The 19,679-nt window shown below is 33.6% G+C and overlaps 1 protein-coding gene across 1 annotated transcript in view; it reads left to right on the top strand.

The window, feature by feature from the left end:
* The window catches only part of LOC150108679 (ATP-binding cassette sub-family F member 1), a 228,912-nt gene extending 209,488 nt beyond the window's left edge, over positions 1-19,424 (top strand). Inside the window, exons 15-18 of the mRNA XM_090416145.1 lie at positions 989-1,060; positions 2,479-2,640; positions 15,529-15,601; positions 18,287-19,424. Coding sequence (XP_090272271.1) covers positions 989-1,060; positions 2,479-2,640; positions 15,529-15,601; positions 18,287-18,474 — 495 coding nt within the window. The 3' untranslated portion in view covers positions 18,475-19,424. The remainder of the gene's footprint in view (positions 1-988; positions 1,061-2,478; positions 2,641-15,528; positions 15,602-18,286) is intronic.
* Positions 19,425-19,679: the final 255 nt, after the last annotated feature.

The raw sequence follows: 19,679 nt of genomic DNA, 5'->3' as shown, positions 1-19,679 counted from the left end.
AACAAATAGCAGTGTCTCCAGCTAACACAGATTAACGGTTGTATAGATCTGTTATTCGGTTTTTTAACGAACTGTTTAGGTGTTCACAATGCCAACAAATGAACTAATTTTCATAATTTCTAGTAGTTTATGCTTTAAACTTTTAGTTCTCTTTACCGTTGAAGATGTTAGTCTGGCGACTTACGAAGCTTGTCGAGTGTTGTTTTTAGTACTTGTTTAGTTTTAAAAACAGTTTTCTTTAATAAACATGTGATCACAAAACCAGAATAACTATATTGAACTTTTACCCTGTGTTTTCGTGTATATATTGTATAGAACCATGGCACAAGTTTCTCTAAAAACAAGTTTAATGCTTTGTGCTTTTTTGCATTCTTATTAAAGTCATCGGAGTTTGTTCATTAAATTTGTTGCTCTTGGAAATTGCTTGTCGCATATATTATTATTATGATTGTTATGGAGATTTATTTTCTTATGAAGCTGCTCTTTTTTTTTTTTTTTTTTTTTTTTGTTCTGGGATTGGGGAATAGCTGTTTTTCATCTAGCCATAGCAGTTATGAATGAAGTGTTGACTGAATATATTTTCTTCTGTTTAATTTAAACGAAAAAGAAATGTTCTACATTCATATGGCTTTTTATTTCAGAAGCCCAAACATTGATTTAAACTTTAAAATACGTTCTGCTAGACATTTAGATGTGAATGTTGTTCAAATATGGTATAATTTTCTGATTACACTTAATTTAAAAAAATGAATTTTATTTAAGAAGTGACATATGAAATGAAAAACATTCAATACTAATAGCTGTAATTAGTAAGAGATATGAAATACTTTTAAAATGTCGATGTTAAGTTTCTGCTGTTGTTACTGTTAATATATGTTGGTTAAGTGATATTATTACTGTTAAGACGTTATTGCTATTGTTACTGTTCCTGTTGTTAAATTGTTGATGCTGAAATATTGTTACTATTGTCTTTTGCTTGTTTGTTTAGAGGATTGGAAAATTTGATCAACATTCAGGAGAACAGTTAAATCTTGAAGAAACCCCTGTAGAATATTTGCAGGTAATGTTTATAAATGATTTATGTAAAATTATTTTTAATGCAATAATGTTTTTTAATTGATATGAATAAGAGGATGGATGGCCGTTTCATATTAATATCATATTAAAAATGAGGATATTAGGAAAGAACTTGACATTAGCATTCAGGAATGTGTTAGCAGAGCTACTTGACTCCCTCCCATTCTCTCGCACACATTTAGGGATTCTCATCCTATGTAAATATCAAAAATGATTTATTTTTTATTATTTATATGGTCCTTTTAATCATGTGGCATCCATTTCACTCTTTGAATTACTTGTTTGTTCCACACTGATGATGATGTACTTTTAGTTTCATTATGAAATACTTATACTGCTTTCATTAAAGTTAATTACTGTGTTTAATATGTTTGCTCTCTTGATCTCAGTGCTAGAGGTTTCATTAAAAAATTGCATTGCTCTTTATCGATTGCTCTTTAGCAATCCATATTCAGATTCAAACTCACAGAATAAATTTCTCATCTTCTGTATTCATTTATAGTATTGTTGTTATTGGGGGCAACTTGTTATGCATTCCCTAAGATTTTAAAACCATGAGTTATGAAATCTGGTTATAAGAGATTTTCTTCTCCACTTTCTGTTGCTCACAATACTAGTGTACTATGGTTTGAAGAATGTCTTCTGTTTGGATCTTACTTACACCACACACTGAGAGTGAAAAAATCCTCTTTCAATCTTGTATACTCTTGCATTTTCATATAACTAGCAGATGCATCATTTAACTCAACTAGTTTAAAAATTTTTTTGCTGTCTTGTCTGGATCTTGGTTACACACATGCATGCACATACACAGTGAGGGGGAAAAAATCATCTTTCATTCTTAGTATTGCATTATAAAATAGCTAGTGTTTGCTGCATTCAACTCATCGATTTAAATTTTTTTTTTCCTTAACTATTTACCATTTTCTGATAAGTTCAAATTTTGTAAAACAATCTGTAAAAATGAACCACATACTGAGGAAGTTGGAGGATATTTATTCTACAAACTGATTAAATTAAAAGTTTAATATTAATTTCTTGACAACACAGTTATTTTACACCTATGTGTTTATTTATATTTAAGGGGGGGGGGGGGGGTCTGGAAAGTTCTGATAAACACCTAGAGCAAAAATTAATTAATTTTATGTCTTATATATTCTAAAAGAAAAAGAAAAACATAGGGGTTAAAGGGTTTTAAGATGTATCCTAAGATATAAGTTATATCAGTTGCTTTAATATGATTTTTGTTCTAGGTGTTTATCAGAATGTTCCATTCCCCCCCCCCCCCATATATATATATATATATATATATATATATTGTTGGTAAAATAAGAAGAAAGTTCTTTCCTTGTAAGTTATTGTTTTTTGTTATATATATAAAAAAAATTCTTTTCTCTACAGAGATTATTCAATCTAAACTATCAAGATTCTCGTAAGCAACTGGGCACTTTTGGCCTTGTGAGTTATGCACACACCATAAAGAACAATGATCTTTCAGGTGGACAGAAGGCAAGAGTTGCTTTGGCTGAGCTATCATTGAGAGCTCCTGATGTATTGATTTTGGTAAATTTTTTATTATTTAATAATCTCTTAGAATAGGTTTTAGTGCTTTTTATTCCTTTAGGAAATGCACACACACACACACACACACACACACACATATATATATATATATATATATATATATATATATATGACATGTCAATATATATACACTTTCTGTCAAAAAAGAAACCAAACTTTTGATAGAAAATAAAACACAGGCCAATTATATTTATTCAAATCATTTATTTCAATCAATATACTCTCCATCAGCTTCGATACAGCGTTTTGCACAGTCAATTAATTCGTTAAATGAGTTTTTTTATATTGGTTTTTGGGATACTGTTGAGGATTGTGGTCTGCCGCTTGAATGTTTTCAGTAGTGTCGTATTGCTTTCCTTTCATCGGCAAATGAAGGTCAGGGGAAGAGAAATAAGTCACAGGGAGCTAAATCAGGTGAATACGGTGAGTGATCCAACACAAACTTGGTTTTTGCTCAAAAACTGTCTCACAATGTTCGAATGACGAGATGGTGCATTATCATGCAAAAGTGACCAGCTGCCTGCATCACAATATTCATGTCGTATGCGACGAATTCTTGCTATCAATCGCTTCGAGATAAAACTCACCATTGACCGTTCGGCCAGGTAGAATGAATTCTTTGTGGATAATGCCCTTAGAATCATAGAAACAAATCAACATTGTCTTTACTTTTGACTTCTCCAAGCGACTTTTTTTTTTTCGGATGTCCCTCTTCTGGTGGTCTTCACTCAGCACTCTGGCGCTTTGTTTCGGGTTCATACTCAAAACAGATTTCACCACGTTTCATCATCAATAACGATCGTTTCAAGAAAGTTTGAGTCCTTACGAGCGGTTTAATGATGAGGTATTTGCAGTGTTCAATTTGATACATTTTTTAGTTGTCAGTCAACTTGTGGGGAACAAATTGCGAATTCAATTTACGAAGGCTCAAACTCTTGGTCAAAATGTTGTGCGCAGTTGATTTTGGAATCCCCAATTCATCTTCAGTGAGTCTCATGGACAATTTTGGGTTTTCTTTGATGAAATCACGCACTTTTTTGGATGTTAACTTCGCTCAGTCCAGTTTTTGGACGACCTGGGTTTTCATCATCCTCAAGCGTCTCACGACCACTTTGAAATCACTTAAACCACTCGTAAACTTCAGTACGGGATAAGCATTCATCACTGTATGCTTTTTGAACCATTTGATGTGTTTTGGTAAAACTTTTACCAAGTTTAATACAAAAAGTCAATCGCAGCTCTCTGTTTGAAACTCATTTTCCGTCCGTTCGTCAAAACACACTGTCGCTCTTGGCACTATAACTCAGCTTCTAATGAAACAAATGTCATAAACAGTTGACACAACACTAACGAAGGTTGCCACTTTCAACAACAAAAAGATACAACAGGTGGCGCCATTAGTTTCTTCTATTTTCGAAAAGTTTGGTTTCTTTTTGGACAGAGGGTGTATAAATCATCCTTTTTGTAAAACAATAGCTGCCAATACTCATTCTTTGCTTGCAGGAAAACCTGAATCTTAAAGTCCTTGTGAAAAGAAAACTAAAAAAAAATATTTACTGATATTTTAATTTCATAACTCTGATGTTCTGTTGAAAGATCAGAGAAAGCATACTTGAACGTTTTTTGTGAAATAGTGGGGGAGAGAGACTTTCCTTGGTCTTAATAAGAGTTGGAAAAGACTGATGCCAAGAGATCTGCCCTATCTCTTGGAGATGTTGCTACTATTCCATCAAGATTAGAGAAAGAGGTGAAAATATAGTAGGGCAGAAGATTTGCTCAACAGCCTTAGCGAGGGAGAAGAGTTGAGCAGGAGGCAAGCTTAATGTATTTGTGAACCAAGCTTGTTTCTTGCTTTAGATTTATGTATTTTTTATTTTATTTATTGTTTATTTACATGTATAAGGCACTAGAGAAGAATAGAGATATGTAAGTTTTCCAACAGTGTCATTAAGACTGCAGCCAAGAGTACACATGCAGGTAGATTATTATGTCTGCACACGAATGCTAGGAGTATCAGAAACAAAGGAGTAGAGTTTGTTGCTACTATTTTAGTAGCAACAAACTCTACTTTAGTAGGCAACAAACTCTAGGAGTAGAGTTTGTTGCCTACTATTTTAGGTCCAACACAGTTGGACCTAAAATAGTAGGCATTAGTGAGACCTGGCTATCAGAATCAGAATACTAACTGGTATCTAGTGGAGTGTAAAGGGTACAGTATTTTTAGGAAGGATAGAGAGGATAGGAGAGGAGGGGTTTTCTGCTAACGATATTGGATGACTTGAATCCAGTCAGGGTTGAGACCTGTGATTGTAGTACTATTACTAACAGTATTTCACGTAGCAGTGAGTTTGAAGCCATCTGGTGTGGGATGGAATCTAAAAAGCTCAATTACATAGTGGGGGTGTTGTTACAGACCTGCTGGATCGGTTGCTAGTGATGAAGAAATGCAATACCAAATAGAAAAGATGAGCACAAAAAGAGTAATCATAATGGGGGACTTTAATTATCCAAATATTGATTGGGTAGCAGTAGAATCACATAAGAAGAATGAAAATGCATTTATTAAACTGTTGCGGGACAACTTCCTCAAGCAGCATTTGATAGAAGGAACTCTAGTTCAAAGAGTTAGATTTGATTATAGTGTCAGAGAGAGCGTTTCAGTTAAAGACATGACTATTCTGCCTTCGGTTGGTGACAGTGATCATGCAGTACTCACTTGGGAAGTGACTAAGTTTTATGAATGTTCCACTCAGAAAAGGTTACATGCTGAACTACAAGCAGGAAATTATGACCAACTGAGTAGCATACTAAGTTCAGTGGGATTGGTTGCTGGATGGGAAGAATATCGACAATGCATGGGAAGCATTTAAAAAAACTTAAATGATGCGATATCAGAACGTGTCCTATAACTAGGATACGAGTCAAATGGATGTGTAATCTTATTAAGCAAGAGATTCGTTAGAAAAGGATGATGTAGTAGGAATACCGTGTTCATAAGGATGATGTCCATTATGAAAATTATAAGCAGCAGGCTAGAATAGTCACAACTGTTGTACGGAAAGCAAAGTCTAAGTATGAAAAGACGGTGCTCTTCATGCTAAAGGCAACTCACAAGAATTCTATCGATATGCTGCAAGTAAAAGAAAGACTGGATATGAAAGAATAACTCTTCTAAATGCAGATGGCATGAAGATAACATATGCAGAAGAGGTTGTACTAATGAGTGCCCATTTTGTTAAAAGCTATCAACCTGGTATATGCAATATTGAGCTTCACTGCTACCTCTTCACTTGATGAAGAAACTCAAGTGTATGAGGATCAGGGATTAGAGCTGTTGCAGAAATTGAATAAGAATTCAGCAATAGAGACTGATGGGATATCATCACGTGTGCTAAATGTGTGTTCAGCTGAACTGGCTATTCCTTTGACCAGGCTGTTTAATATCAGTCTCAGAACAAGGAAGATTTAGCAGGAATGGAAAGAATGTGTAGTAATTCCATTGCACAAAGGTGGAATTTTTGTTGTATTTTTGATACTTTTGGAAAATTTTATTCATTTTTATGGCATATATATATATATATTTAACTGCAGAAAGACTATAATGTTGGAATGTTAATAAAATTTGTAGTAGGGATGAAGGACTTGTAAGCATGACTTTCACACAGGGAGTTCCCAGACTTTAATCCAATCATGTCCCGACATGCCCCTTCAAGTTGCTGTATTTAAGATGTCCTCCATTCACAACCTCGCTGATCAGCAGCAGGATTACTTGCCAGCTGATCTGGAAGCCTCCTGAAGTGCTACCAGCAAGTTTGGTCCCATGTACTGTCCAGCAGCCTAGCTTTGGAAACTGCTGTACTCTCAAATCGAGGAAGTACTCCCCTAGTTTGATAATTACTGTGTGGAGAGCCTGTCCTGAGGAAAGAGACAGAAAGTGGATATCTTCAGGTTTATGTGTGTGTGTGTGTGTGTGTGTGTGTGTGTGTGTGTGTGTGTGTGTGTGTGTGTGTGTGTGTGTGTGTGTACATATGCACTAAGATTGTCCCTGTTTGTCAAAAGCATTTGGAACCACACTGATTTGGAATGTGTCAAATTCTTGTAATTAGTTTGACTCAAAGTGCTGAATTTTATTTTATATATTTTTTTAAATCCTTGAATATGTTTCTGATATCATAAAGCTTTAGTAGCTGTTGTAATTTGTGCATTGTAGATTAAACTATGCATGCTATAGTTTGAGCAATTTTCTGTTTTTGTTTTAAATGTATCCTAGATATATATTTATACATACACAGATATGTCTCTGTCAAATTTTATGTTCAGATTGGAGATGGCAGAAGCCAGAATAGCCATTTCTACACCTTTGTTTTATATAGAGTAGATTATTTAAAATAAAATATTTATATTTTGCTTTTAAAAAATGGTTTGTATAATGATAATTTGGCTGAGAAATTTTGGCAAATTGTTTATGTCATCAGCTTGTACATGCTGAAAAGAAATGAGACATCAATGCCATTTGGTCATAAAATTTGAATGATGTATTTTATGACCAAATGTATTAGATAGGGCTTAAAAACAACCTCGCCTACTCCCTATATGGGAACAAAAAAAAAAGGCGTTAGCTGATTTTTAGTTGATTTAGCATATTTGGATACATAAACTGCCTGATAAAGTTATGGAATTGCTGGACTAGGCAGTGGATAAATTTATAATCTCTATGGTTAATAATTTTCTTTCACAGATAATCTTTGAAAATTCAGAAACTCAGAACATATACTCTTTTTAATGACTGATCATGTACAGAGAAATAGAATTTAGTCACATTTAAGTTTCATTGTTATGCGTTATGTAAAAATAGTGTGGCCTTACCTAACTTGGGACTGCCCTAGTCAGTATGAAATTCCATGGTGTTGTACCACCATTTTATTTTGGTTTAAGTCAATAAGAACACAATTAAAAATAAAAAATAAATCAGCTAACGCCTTTTATTCCCTAATAGGGAGTAGGCGAGGCCTTTTATACCCTATCTAGCTTTTGGAGACTGAGTGGGCAGTTCAGTCCCCATCGGTAGCCAATCAGAGATAGCTGGCCCATGCCTATCACTAATTATAGCAGCCACCGATGAAGAGGCTGGCAAACAAGTGCTGCCATCTCTTGGTACCTAACAAGAGATATTACTGTCTGAAATAATGTGGGTACTACGGTCAATTTTCTTGAGTTTATGGGACGAAAAACCCGAGTTTCCGGGAGGAAAAACCCGCTTGCCCGTGCCAGAGATCGACTAACTCGGGAACTGGTCAAAGATAGGCTTAGAAAAAGTTCTACCAGTCAGCGACTAAACTGGAACCTAGGTCTAACTTCCAGTGGCCAAGCTCAGAGGACACAAGCGCCACTTTCACTGAGCTACACAGGCCTTTAAGAACACAATTTGGCCAGCTAAATCCCAAAATTTCAGTCTACATTTGTTCATTTAGTATCCAGTCAGGTACCTAGTAATGGAATACATCATGACAAAGCAAGGACTGGACATTAGGTCAGAAGGCCTGGTTGGGTCTTCACAACCAGGCCTTCTGACCTCCATACAGCCTGTTTAAAAAGGCTGTATGGAGGTCTTCTTTTAATTATCTAGCTTTAATCCTTAAGTGACTCCCTCTGGTTTCATGCCTGTGTCAAAGTTTTGGGAAGTAATTGTTCATATATATTAGTATTAATGAATAATACTAAGCCTTGTACAGCCTTGTATTTTAAGTACAAAAACTAGCACTGTTTTCCTTTGAATACTATTACTATATCGTCCCATTCATTAAGCTGTGACACATGACTCATTTTGATTGTTGTCAACTGCTGTTCTCTTCTTTCTCTAATGATATTCTTGTAACTTGGGATGTCATATGTTAGATTTAATAATTAGTTTGTTTGTATATGTGTCAACTGGTATTAAAAATGAGCACGTGTACTACACATATTCCTTTAAAGCATTCAGTTTCAGAATGTTCCTTAGTTATTCTTCAGGTGTATTTTTTGAGGGTCATAAACATTTATTTCATTGTTACAATGTGATCAGTGTTCAATGGCAAAAGTTAAGGAGACTAATAATTGTTGGAGTAATAATTGTAGTTTAAAATAAATGAGACTAATTACTTGATTAGTCAAAAAAAAAAAAAAAAAAAAGCCGAGCTGTATAGTAATGGGAGTTTTCCCTGTTTTTTGGGTAATGTCTAACATAAGGAGAAAAATGAAACTTATCCTTCTAGATAATCCAATTACTAATTACTTGATGTTTCAGCATTCATATTAATGAATTTCAGTTTTAATATTAATAAATGCAAAATGCTACAGTTTTGGAATGCAGGGGTGTAAGGCTGTCTGCTGTATTGGTGGAACTTTGCTTCAGAAGTGGATGAGATTCATGATCTGTGGGTGATGGTTGACAATGGACCACAGTTTAGAGGATACATTGTCAAGTAGGAATAAGGAAGTAGCATAACCAGTTCCTTCCTAGATAAAGCATTGCTCAGACCACATGTGGACTAAATAATAAATAATAAAGTAGCATGTAAAAACCACAGTGAAATCTTTAATTAGTAAAAAGACAGATATTTCGTACTAAAAATAATAGTACATCTTCAATGTCTGTAACAATAATATGAATGGAATACAGGCAAACATTCGGTGGATCACCTATTAAAATACAATTGTTACCGCGTGCTAGGAAATAATAGAAATAACAAATTTAATCTATTAAGATAAATGGTTTTTTACATAAGATAAAAGTCTCCCAGATCTTTGAGAGAGACATACAGTCATTTCTATTTAAATTCGGTCGATGTAAGATAGTTTCACAACTTTCTTTGAATAAGCATTGATATTTGAATCTGCATCTATGGAGGAGAACTACTTTATCCCACTGGACACTATGAGTAGAGTCATAGTGTCCAGTCATAGTAGAGTCAATACTGTGCTGCGCCAGACCAGACTTCAGAGGTTTGTTATAATCAATATAATATTGATGTTCTTTTATTCTTTTTTCCAAAGAATGGCCAGTTTGTCCAAAATAAGAGACATCGCATTCACAAGGTATTTGGTAAATGCCAGCCAAAGATAGAGAAGACAGTTTATCCTTTGTAGAAGGTAATAAAGAAAAAATTTTGTTGATAGGAATATATGTTGGAATCCGTTGATACTTTTTCAGAATTCTACCTATAGGTTCTGAGATTCCTGGAATGTATGGAATAGGAACTGTGCAGACTGTTGAAGAAACTGTAGGTGTTGGAACATAAGAGTCAAGTATCTGTTGGATTTGATTGGAGTTGTAATCATTTGATTCCATTAACTTTTTAATGATGGAAAGTTCTTGTTGTAAGATTATTGGGGAAGAGCAAACTTTATATGCTCTATGAATTAGAGATTTAAGAATGCCAAATTTTTGAGACGTGCTGTGCAGACTTTTTTGTGAATGTATCTGCCAGTAAAAGTGGGTTTTCGAAAGACGCTTGTAGATAAGGTACCAGAAGATGTTCTAGTAAGGAGGATGTCCAAAAATGGTAAAGTACCAGAGTTTTCTTTTTCCATTATGAATTGGATGCGTGGGTGAAGGTTATTTATCCGTTGTAGAAAAGTGGAAAGTTCTTCGGTGTGTGGCTAAACAGCAAAAACATCATCGACGTAACGGTACCAAAGAGATGGTTGAGGATGGGTGAATGGATGAGAACATAGTATCTTCGAATTGTTTCAAATAGTAGTTTGCCAAAGGTGGAGACAGAGGGCTACCCATGGCAGTACCTTCAATTTGTTTGTAGATTTTGTTTTTCCAACTAAAATAACCTGAGTGGATGACATATTCGAATATCCTTGCATGCGGTAACAATTGTATTTTAATAGGTGATCCACCGAACATTTGCCTGTGTTCCATTCCTATTACTGTTACAGACACTGAAGATATACTATTATTTTTAGCACGAAATATCTGTCTTTTTACTAATTAAAGATTTCACTGTGGTTTTTATGTGTTACTTTATTATTTAATTACTATGCCACAAGTTCCACTAAAAACCAGAATCATCATCCTTCACGGGGATGAGTTTACTAAACTAACATGTGGACTATTGTGCTTCTTGATCACCTGGTTTCATTGTTATATGGAAACACTAGGGAGAATCCAGAAATGAATGACCAAGGCAATATCAGGATTCTGGGATGTTTATGCAGAGAGGTTGAAGGAATATAAATTGCAAAGTTAGTCAGATAGGAGAAAAAGAGGACATAATAGAGACATTTAAGATAATGATGGGATTTTACTGGATTAATACAGAGGAGATTGTGAAATGAGTGGAAGGTGAGAAGTAAAGAACAAGAGTAAGTTGTGTAAAGGTGTGAGGAATAGATATTCCAAATGGAAAGTGGCAAGTGAGTGGAACGCATTGCGAAGATGTTTTGTAAATGCTAGGTGCATAAAGGAGTTTAAGGTTTAATATAATAGATATGCTGCTAGTTAAGCAGACCTCCCATAATGAAGCTGCTATAATAATAAAATCAAGGTCATCATCTGGAGTCTACATATACATATTTACCTATATTATTTACAAAGAAACAAGCTTCATTACAGTGTACACGCTATACCATAATATTACTTATTTGGTCAACTGTTGTTACTACTAGTCTCGCCTCTGGCAGGATGTGTGTGGAGGGGGACTTCAATGTTAGAGGTCTGTTCTTTATGGGTAGTGTACTGCGGTGTACGTTTAGGAAAGTTTTTACTCCAATAGCAATAGTCTCCATCATTTTGCCATAATGAGGATCACTGAATGCGCTAGGAATATAAGATCATATTTTTGAAAACAGTTCAAGATTTTGATGTTATTTATTGATTTCTTTGTTTGGATCGTGTTGTTATAGAGTTAAAAAAAGTATATGTGGCAATTAATGAAATCATTAACGTGTGATGAATGAAATATGGAATTTATTTTGGAACTTAGGGTCTTTTAACTAAAACATATTGAGTCATCTCAGAGTTGTTTAAATTAACCATTTAAACCAGCTAGTTTAATTTTAGATATAATGTTAGTTGGATTTGCTTTAAATGTTTCTTATTTTGGTCTAATGTTTCTAATTTTTACAATATGCTTGTCTAATTTTAAGGATAAAATTAGACAAGCATATTGTAAAAATTTTCTTTTCTAAAATTTGTTAGATTATCTCAGTTTTGGTTTATATCATTTTTAATGGTGGACTTATTTTAAATCATACAAAATCATTATAAATGACAGTAAATAAATACTTTTATGTGAACTAAAGTGTAAACAGACATTTAAATAAATATTAATACAGTCAAACACTTATGTTAGAATTTTAATTGCATAAAATTTTCTTCAAAGTATCAAGAGAACATCTTCAGCTTGAAATTAAAAGTAAATAAGGTACAAATAGCATAATGAAGACTCAACAGTAAGAATAAGTCAGTCATACTTGAATAGTAGCATGGTGGTCCAAAACTGCTATAAAATCCTACTGACATTTTTATGTATGTTTTAAAAAAATGATGGCAGTACAACATGATGAGATTACATGCTGACTGGGGTGTTACTCAGTTAAACAAGGCCACTGCTGTTTTTGTCAGAGAACCAGGGTGAACTGTGAAAAGTCAGCTACTGAAACAAGCTCCAACTCAGCATCTAGAAGAAGAAGAAGAATCCCAACATCAGAAGAACTGAAGATAGGAACCATCAATATAAGGAATTAATGGAAAGGAAATTGAACTTGCAGAAGAATTGGGAAAGTACCACATAATTGGCATTACTGATACAAAGAAGACAAAAACAGGTGAGATCTTACTAAATAATAAGTATAGGATGTTATTTTCAGGCAATAATGATCAAGGAAAGGAAGGAGTAGCGATACTTTATCTTCATGTTTGGTGTTGAAAGTATCACTACTCCTTCTTGATTGGAAGGCAGTTTCAAGTAGTTATGTGGGCAAACTTCAAAATGGGGACATGGACAATGAAACTTATTTGTGCCTATGGTCCCACAGAACCTTCTGTGGGACCATAGGCACTTTGAAATGGAAAAATTCTTCACTTCAAAGCAGAAGTGGAAGAATTTTTTGAGACATTAGAAGAGGTAGCTGACATAAAGAAAATGGAAAAAGTGGTCCTTGTTGGAGATGTGAATAGCAGAGCAGGATCTGAATCCCACCAGCATATAGGAACATTTTAGGAAAATTTGGAGAAAAGGGCAAAGCTAATAATAATGGTATTTGCTTGAACTTCTGCTCTGGACACGGATTAGTCATTACTAATACATAAAGATGTACACAAGTCACATACAGAGAAGACACCAGAAATAAGATAAATTTCATTGATTACTTCATTGTCAATAATAATATCATAAGGCTGGTTCAGGATACAAGAGTGTACAGAGGATTTGAAATTGGAAGTGAGCATTACTTAGTACTAAGCAGGATAAAAATGGATATTACATTGAAAAGAACAGTATTGACTATACAAACATTATTGAAGAAAAGTGAAATAAATTGAAAACAAGAACCGAATCTTGTAGCTAAACAAATTCATGGAAAGACTGGTGAGATTACAGAAAATAAATATCGGAAAGGTGGCAAAATGTTTTGGAGGCTAATGAAGAAACTTAGAAATGGAGGAAAGAGTATGTAAAAGGAATCAAAGATGATAAAGATGACATGAAAACTGAAGATAGGGATATCCTAGATGTCTGGAGTAATTACTTTGAAAGACTGTTGAACGAACCAAGTAGTGACAGAACCATACTAGAAAAATTTTCAAGTGGAAGCAATCACATATCTAGCCTATTTAAAAAAAAAAAAAAAAAAAAAAAAAAGGTAGAAGTCTATCATCAAACTAACAACCAATTGTCATCACCTCAGTCCTCTCCAAAATAATAGAGAAGATTGTAAATCAATAGCCAACTTCTGTCATGTCTGGCATCCAGGACTGCTAAACAAACTGACATTCTTTGGTTCTACCAGCCACTCTCTCTAATTAGGTTACTAGTTTCCTCTCTGGTTATTCACTGCCTGTCATGGTTGATGACTGTCTCTCTTTTTGAGCTTCTCAACCAATCTTCTGTTATTTACTGTCTTTCTAATGTACATAAACGACCTACTCTGTCACCACTAATCCTAACCACAGCTTTTGCAGACAATAGTACTCTTAATTCAGCCTACTCATTTGATAAATGATGCAGTGCACAGATATCCCAAGCATCAAGATCATCTACAACTAGTGTCTTAAACATTGATTTACATACTATCCTTCGATGGGGTGAGAACAATCTGGTCACATTCATTGCCATCAAAACACAGTCTAGTCTCTTCTATCACAAAAGAAATCTCAGCTCAAATTCCCTTACCTTCAGTAATACACAAATCACAGTGAAGATCAGATCTCTCTCTGCTTTGATGAAATTTACTTCCAGTCTCTCTCTCTTTCTCTTCCCCCCCCTTGTACCAATACATCATATCAATAGCATTCTCAGCATCCAAAAAACTAGGCGTTTTCTTTCATTCAGGATGCTGTTTTACACCCAACCAACTCTTAACTAAACTGTATACCATACAAATCCCAAATCTGTCCATGCTTAGATTACTATTCGCATGTTTGGAATGGAGCATCCTCCCCTAAAAAAAAAACTCTAAAAATTCTTGATACTGTTCAGAGGCAGCAATTCGGCTCATAGTCGATCTCTCTCTCACAGATTAGATTGACTTCAACCTCTACCTCATATACTCAAATGTTTGGCCTATGTATTCTATAGATTGCTTCACTGAACTGGCAACCATCATTCCTCTACTTTCTGTTACATCTGTTAATACACAGCTTCCCAGCACCCCTTTACTGTGCAACTGTAAACATGCTGAACCTGCTTTTATTCCATCTACCTTCCTCTGGCATTGCCTTTTGCAAGATGTATTTCCAAACAACTACAACCTGTAACTCTTTAGAAAAATGTCAATAAACTTCTGAGTCCTCTGCACTCCACACATGATGCTGATACACTGAAGGATATAGGTCCTTCATTTTATTATATATGGGTTCATTAAAAAAAAATTAAAAAAATGGGAGGATCACTGTCAGACTGGTTTTGACCTTCATTGTGGTCTCATCTGTGAGAGCCAGACCCAGAAGAGATAAGATACCAAGGTTGAATTAGTACAGAAGGCACATATTTCATATACAAGAAGTAAAAAGGTGTATCACTTTATTATTAAAATACTGGGATAATGAGGAAATTGATGGGAAGTCACCAGCTTCTATATGAAAGTAGCCCATTTGTGAAGATATGTTTCATACTTATGCTTGAATAAAGGATTAAACAAGAACATAATTTCTTGGCAAGCATTATTTACATCTGATGATGTATTATTCACTGTGTAGTGGATTTCTTTTTATGTCTGCACTCTTTCTTAGGAGATGATATATGTTTTGTATTTTGATAACAGTTCTGCAGTTTTTGAAATTTGGCTACAAAAATTGGGGAGGGGGAAGAATTTTTAATTTGAATATCTTAGACAATTGCAAATCTAGAATAACTGAAAACTTGAGTATTGAAAAATTCTGTATTTTTGAAACAATCTCTGTTCAAATAAACAAAAAGACTTATAGAAAAACAACTTTGATAACTTCTGTGAAAACTTTTATTTAATGACATAATCTTATTTATATAATTTATGGGATTTTGATTAAGCATTCATATATATTCTAAATTGCTTTAGAATTTCGAAATCATATCTAAAATCAGAAGCTTCTTCTTTTTAGATAAATTTTATTATTATTATAAAGATCAGCCTTTCTGTGGGTTTTCAGAATGTGCTTTCTGATTATTTATATTTTGTTAGGATGAGCCTACAAACAATTTGGATATTGAATCAATTGATGCTTTAGGTGATGCTATTAATGAATTTCATGGAGGTAAGTGTTTCTTTTCATTACTGAGTGAATTCAGATTTTAAGTTAAAACTTGTACTCTTTTTTTTTTTTTTTTTAAATTTAATTTTATTATTACTTTTTTATTTGTCTTAGAATGATCTCTAATATTCATTCATACCTTTTCTCAAAACAAGGCTTGTGCCAATGTTTAAAAACAAATGCATGTGTGAATGAAATTAATAAGATGCAAAAGTTGAAATATCACTTTCTGTTTGTTTGAGAATTCCATTTATGAGAAGCTGGAGACTTATACTGACTTTTTAGGGAATTGAATGGGGTAAGTTTTATTTATTTATTTTTAATGAGAGTGAGCTTGGAGGGAGGGGAAAAAATATTGAACTTACTAATATTTCACTGGTTTTCTACCCACCATCTTCAAGTAGATAGTTGTAGAAACATTCAAATTGTAGCTGAAAAAGAACTAACAAGGGGCCAGAGAACCATAAAGTTAATTTGGAGGCTCAGGCCATATTTGTCTCAGAATGGCTACTGTCTCCCAGATCTTTGGCAGATTAATGCAGCCATACTCAGAGGAGTGCTTCACATCTGATGCTGATTCTAAAATCAAAAAATAGTCTCTTGGACATATAGTGACTTCTGTGTAATAATGATGTCTTCTTCCATTTAATCCCTTATGAAGGAATATCTAGTGCATGGTCTGCCAATTCCCAACTTGCCGTATAAATGATCATGAATGTCATTTTTGTGTTCTTCAAAGCTGATAACTGATCTTCCAGTCTGTCCAAAGTAGGCTAAACTGTAGGTACAAGGAATTTTATACACTCCAGGATATGCAAGAGGAGAAAAAAAAGCTTAAAAGTGGCATGGAGAACTTCAGCTATCTTCTCTGATTTATCCTTAATATATGAGATGGGAATAGTTTTGCTGTGATCCTGGTTTTTGGTTGCAGGAGGGATGAGGAGTGCATGCAGTATTTTTCTATTTTATAAAGTTTTTAGCCATTGGCTAGTAGTGTTCCAAAGGTACCTGAATCAGTTTCAGGGGTTGTGTCATTTGAACAAATAGCCCTGCCTCTGTGTGTTTTGAGGATGCCACATTATTGGGATGGGTGGTATGATTGTTTCTGTAAATATGTGTGGGTTTTCTATAAATGGAAAAGGATAATGACCATTAGGTAGTCATGTTACTAATGTGCCTATAAAGGGAGGATGATTGTCACTTTCTTTTTCTCTTTTGAAGTGTATTTTTGGAAGTTTCCTGTTTAGATATGCTAAAAATATATTACTGTCTAGGCCATGATGCCAAATAACAAGCACATCATCTACATAATCATCATCATTAAATTCCTGCCATGTACCCTCAAGGGGTGTACAGGATATGATAGTACTACATGAAAAATTTACATCATTACTAACTTCCTATCTACAATTTTCCTCCAAATCAGTCTGTTACTTGTTAAGACTCCAACAACATCTACATAATATAGTCATAATATTAGTATATGTGTGGCTGAGCTGAATGCTTGTTTCCAATGTTCTATATAGATTATTGAAGAAAGAGCTACACAGCTTCATTTTGGTGATGTAAAATAGAAACAGGAGATATTAAAGATTCAACCTTATTTCAAAGCTGAATATGTGTAGCAGCTCCGAAAGTTTCAAAAAACTGACCAGAAAGCTTATGGGAATACAATCCTTGGCATTGAAGTTGACTTAGCTTATTAAAATGCACTATTTAACCCCTTAACGCACTCAACCGACTTAACTCTGGTCTGAGAAACTGAATTTTTTCCACTTGCCCGAGTTAATACTTGTGACTGTGAATGTGAATTTTCAAATAATAATGAATTTGATTCAGCAAATCACCCTTGCCCAAAAAATTGGCGGAAAAACGACTGCTTTCTGACTTTTAATTGGTGCGTTAAGGGATTAAAATACACAGGTGCTGCCTGTGTATTTTAATCTTGATAGAGACTTCACTGGCCTGACAGCTTTTTTGAACTGGTTGGTTCTCCTCAGAGACTGGTCAGAAATCTTAACCTGGCAAAAACTCTCATTTAATACCAAAGCTATCCTATGTCATAGTGTTGTATTTTTCATGAGTGAACACTTATGAAAAATATGATAAATAAATTTATATAAAATATAATAAATAAATATAAATAAAATTTATAATAAATTTTCAGGTTATTTTTGATTTTAATGGTACAAACTGCATATATTTAGTTTATTATGAAGATTTCAGGTAAAGTGATATTAATTTAAACTAACATAAAATTTCAAATTTTAAACATTAATTCTAGATTTTAAGTTTTATAGTTTTATATTCTTCTTTCTTTTATGTCTCCCATTATTGTTTTCATTTGTATTTTTTATGTATGCAATTTCTTTTGTTCTGTTTCCTGCTTATTCCTTTGTTTCATGGAAATGGAGTGAGTTGGAACAATATTTTTTCCCAGAATTCATTATAGCTGACCGTTGTGCTACAATAAAATTGTTTCCCCAATCACTAAGAGTTTGCTGTAGTGAGCATCTACTGTAATATTAAACAAAATTAATCTAACAAAAATCATTTGGCATAGTTTTTTTTTTTTGGAGTGAATATTATTAGCTGTTTTTTAATTATTATATATGTTAAACAAGCAGCATATGCTATTATATGCATGAACATACTATTATTGATATACTCTGTATTAATTTTTTTTAGGAGTAATAATTGTTAGCCATGATGAAAGACTAATTCGAGACACAAATTGTCAGTTATGGGTCATTGAAGGCAAAAACATTGATGAAATAGATGGTGACTTTGATGACTATCGTAGAGAGTTGTTAGAATCTTTAGGGGAAACAATTAACAATCCAAGTATAGCAGCACAACAGGCTATGAAAGATTAATTGTATCATATTAAAATGGACTGAATCTGTGAACCTGGAACTGGATTCTGCAGAAAATTTATATACAGAATGTGGTACTGACACATATTCTTTTATTTATTTTGCCGTATTTAAAATTGCTATTCTAATCATGAAAGCATGAAGCCATTATATTACAATTTTGAATGCATCTGAAATAATATTTAATGCCTACACTTTTTTCTTATTCAAATGCAGGGTTGATAAACAATCAGAATAACATACCTGTTATTCTGATTGTTTAAATATTTATCATTTAAAAGCATTTTTGAATGATAAAGAATGCAAAATTTAGTCCAAGGTTTTCATTTATGTTTTCATAATGGTTTTTTTTTTGTACTTTTAGGAAGTCACCTTTAATGTTGGGCAAAACTGGTTAAAGTTTTGATATTTTTAATTAAAAATATGATGTAGAATTTTATTTCTTAATGCATGTCCTTTGCACAGCATTAAAACCTGAAAAACTGAATATCTAAATTCTAGATATGTTGTACTAGTCAAAAAGGTAATAGCAATTCTGCTGAAAATAAAATAATAATAGATAGAAGGCAATTTGATATTCAAAAAATTAGTAATTTATTTCTAATACAGTTACTAACTTTATTATATTCACATTTTTAGGGAATATATTAATTAAAAGTGAATGCTGTTAAAGTTTAATGCTTTAATATGTAGTTGTTCACCTTCAGGTCTGAAATTATAACATATGGAATCATGTTTTTGTAAACAAATCTAAATTATTGAAAAGTATATTCTGGATTTATAGAAAGCAACATTTTGCTCGGATATAAATGACATAAGTTACTAAAGTATAAAGAGCTAAAAAGCTTCATTTCGGCAATGAAAACATTACTTAAATTAAGGGGATATTAAATCCCACATAGTTTTAAAACCGAATAAGAAACTCAAAGATTGGAATCAGAGAGTTTCTTGCCGAATATAGTAAACTATAAAGTATCGGCGACACTAGCGTTAGCCAATGCAAGTGATCCTAGTACGTAGTACAATACCGGACGACTCGTTGCAAAGGTGGGGGAAGTTCAGATCGCTATTCTTAGGTATTTTCCATAATGTAAAAACACATTTCCTAGGAAATATATGCTGTTATTACATTATGGAGGGAGATTACTACCCAGACCGGTTTCAGCCTTTTTTGAGGCTTCATCAGTGAGTAGCTAGACCTAATG

The sequence above is a fragment of the Typopeltis vanoorti genome, chromosome 3, assembly GCF_054136105.1.
Source record: "Typopeltis vanoorti isolate ZY-2024b chromosome 3, IOZ_Tvanoo_1.0, whole genome shotgun sequence".
Classification (NCBI taxonomy): domain Eukaryota; kingdom Metazoa; phylum Arthropoda; class Arachnida; order Uropygi; family Thelyphonidae; genus Typopeltis; species Typopeltis vanoorti.
The sequence above is the reverse complement of the archived record's forward strand: the minus strand, read 5'-3'. Positions and strand labels throughout refer to the sequence as shown.